Raw genomic sequence first — 3,108 nt, 5'->3', positions numbered from 1 at the left:
CAAAAACCTTCTGGTGATGCTCTGGTGGCTTCTTGCTGCTTCTGCAGCAGGAGGATTGGCAGAGTCAAGTGAAAGTCTCTGGATATGTGAGCTGATACAGACTCAGGTGGAGTTTTGCTAAGACAGACTTATGTGGAGTTTTGCTGAGGCAAGTCTCGTGGAAGGTAAGACTCATGCGAGGACACATGATGTTTGTAGGGAGTATAATAGGACACAATGGACAGTGATGGTGGGCTTGCATAGCTTGCTTTGCAGTGCTACATTGTTCTCAAGTCTTCATCTTCATTGATCTTCATTTTGTTGAGAGTCATGGCAGAGAACTTCTCCTGGTCATTCCTGCTGACTCGTGACGATTTGGTGGAGGCCTGGCAGTTTCCGCTGGGTCCTGCCACAGCCAATGATTTGGGTTTGCTATCCTGACACTGCAGACCTGGACTGCTGGTATCCTGACAATTGGAGATTGAAATTGCCCCAAGGAACTACTTCTAAACANCAAAGAGCTGAGCCTCTTGGCTGCTTCTGCATGAAGCTGCTATTGCTGATTCTTGTGAACTGATATCCTGACAATGCAGATTGGATTTGCTTCAAAGAATCATTTCTAAACAGGTGAACTAATCCCATATCCTCATATCCTTTTTTTTTTCTCTACTTCTTGTGGGTGGTGGGNGATAAATGAGGTTAAGCATTTAAGAACCCTTATTAAAAATGGGTTTGAAAAAATCTAAGCCAATTATCTCACCTGAGGTGCACCTGGGAGTTCAACAAAAAATCCCATTCTACACCCGAGACCCTGGGAGAGAAGCTGGAGAGAAGGAGAAGCAGAAATCACCACAGTAGCATGGAACAGGGAGAGCCCAGGGCAGCGTCAACATGGCATCATTAGTAGCTAAAACGAATGTGTGAGAGGAAATGGGTGAGTTGTCTTGTGCACCCAGCACATTAAAGGTTCCCTAGTTGAGTCTCTGATCTGTAGCCCTGCGGGATCATAATCCTGGGGACAGGCAGGGTTCAGGCCTTCCCTGTGTCTTTGTGACCACAAACTCTCAGCATGTGTCTCATAGTGATGGAGAGAACAGAACCCAGAGGTGACACAGTGGAGGTGTGACCCCATCACAGATCAAAACGGACTNAGCCCACCTGGGCACAGCCCTGTTCACACTCAGCTGCCACAGCCTCATCCTGTCCCAACAGATACACACAGCATTGTTGCGCTCACCTCGTCCAGCAAGAAAAAACACAACACAGTCGGATTCTTCTCAACAGCCTTTTTTATTTCAGGAACACCTCAATGCTATGGGAACCTCCAGAAACCCAGGGAGGACTCCTTATATANACCCCAGCACTGGGGAGAGCTATGTGTACTCCTGGGATTGGTCAGTCTGCCGGCACTTTGATTTGTGTGTACCCGCTCGGGAGGGGTTGGCGCCAGATTCGGGCTAGTGCCTGCGCAGTAGCGTTGTTTACCAGAGGACGGCACCCAGCTGCCAACATCTCCCCCTTTTTTGTTTAATAATATGATGNTGGACTAGGTCTGGGCAAGTCTGTCCATCAGCCACGGCTTCTGTCTTAGGTCGATCCTTTCATGTCACAGCCTTACTCGTCCTAGGGTTACCCTATTGCCTCCAGGCCCCATGTCTTAGGTTGGTCTGTGCATAAGGAAATTTGCCTGTCACTGGATACCATGGATCTGTGTGACTACAACTGCCAGATGACCTAGGGCGAACTCTTAATTTTTTAAAGTGTTGTTTATGGCGACGGTGTACCAGAGGCCAGCGCCATCTTTTAGGCACCGGCTATCTACACAGCATAGTGACCCAGATTCTGGAAGTTTATTCATCTGCCATTTCTTTCTTCAAAAAAACAAATTAATCAATCAAACAAACAAAACCTCTAAGTATTCTCAATCCATGAAATTAACAAGAAATCAGCCCTATCTCAAGATGATAACAATCAAGGTCACATTCAAATTATTATTCTCAGTGTGGAAGTGAGGAGCTGCAGGTCAGGGTAGCATGGAGCTGGCAGGCTGCAGATGTCCCCCAGTGTTTGGCTGAACCAGCAAGGTTGGCTGTGGAAGGGAACATGGGGCAGTGCAGGGATAGGGTCCTGGTGTGCAGGGAAGGCTGGGCTCCACAATTCTTCACACTGAACCCAAAAGCTCACAGGGAACATATGACAACGTTGTGTAAAGAAAACTGAGGGCTCTGGATGTCACAGGAGACCTGAACACACCATCTGTCACTCAGTCCACTCCAGGCAGCTGTCTTCATGCTAGAGAACAAGAGTCATGACCCATCACTGTGAAGACAACATTCCAACCACCCACAGCTCACTCACAGGGGATTCTGGGAGTCCCTGAAACCCAATCATGTCCACATTGTCCCTCTCAAATCAGACGCTAGAGTGCTACCTTTACAAACTGGGAGAGACATATCAGAGGTCTGGGAGCCTTCTCTGCCTAGGGTAAAACAAAACAAATGTATATGTATATGTACATGTATGTATTCATATCATGGTACAACTGAGGCCCCCAGAAGATTTCTCTGGAGGAGCTGTTATGGATTCCCAGAGCTCCCAACATCTCCAGCTTGACTCCAGTGTCCCCAGGACAACCCTGTCCCCAACACTAACCTGGAGCTGGAGCATAGTCCCCTCCTTTTCCACCTGTGAGAAGGAAAGCTGTGAGAGTTCAAGGAAGATCTTGACACTGGAAGTTCCCAGAACTGACAGCAGACCCAGTTAGAGACAGTAGCAATGTGGGGTGTGGCTGTGTTCCCCATTGATGAGCAGAGCACACTGCTAAAGGAGGCTGAGAGAGAACGCAGACACTGCCCTTTCCTACCTGTGTCTCTCCTCCTCTTCATCAAAAAAGCCACCATAGCTCCAATGACTATCACAGCTCCAAGGACAATCAGAACAGCAATGGTCACCATATTGGAGTCAGTGGATGGAGGAGGCTCTGGGAAGGACAATTACAGGAAATGAAGGTGAGGATTATGATCCCAGCTCTCAGCCCTGACCAGCTCAGGGTCTGCAGAAGGCTCCAGCTTTCCCTGACCCCAGCTCTGCACCCACACCCTCCTTACCCCATCTCAGGGTGAGGGGCTC

The 3,108-nt window shown here is 48.5% G+C and overlaps 1 protein-coding gene across 1 annotated transcript in view; it reads right to left on the bottom strand.

Moving 5' to 3' along the window:
* Window positions 1-1,250: 1,250 nt before the first annotated feature.
* The window catches only part of LOC110289160 (H-2 class I histocompatibility antigen, K-K alpha chain-like), a 4,912-nt gene continuing 3,054 nt past the window's right edge, over window positions 1,251-3,108 (bottom strand). The window contains exons 4-8 of the mRNA XM_021155332.2: window positions 3,087-3,105; window positions 2,843-2,959; window positions 2,632-2,664; window positions 2,411-2,458; window positions 1,251-2,271 (exon numbers count right to left, since the gene is read on the bottom strand). Coding sequence (XP_021010991.1) covers window positions 2,267-2,271; window positions 2,411-2,458; window positions 2,632-2,664; window positions 2,843-2,959; window positions 3,087-3,105 — 222 coding nt within the window. The 3' untranslated portion in view covers window positions 1,251-2,266. The remainder of the gene's footprint in view (window positions 2,272-2,410; window positions 2,459-2,631; window positions 2,665-2,842; window positions 2,960-3,086; window positions 3,106-3,108) is intronic.

The sequence above is a fragment of the Mus caroli genome, unplaced genomic scaffold (assembly GCF_900094665.2).
Source record: "Mus caroli unplaced genomic scaffold, CAROLI_EIJ_v1.1 scaffold_22331_1, whole genome shotgun sequence".
NCBI lineage: Eukaryota > Metazoa > Chordata > Mammalia > Rodentia > Muridae > Mus > Mus caroli.
Note: the sequence above shows the minus strand (reverse complement) of the source record. Positions and strands in the feature narration are given on the sequence as shown.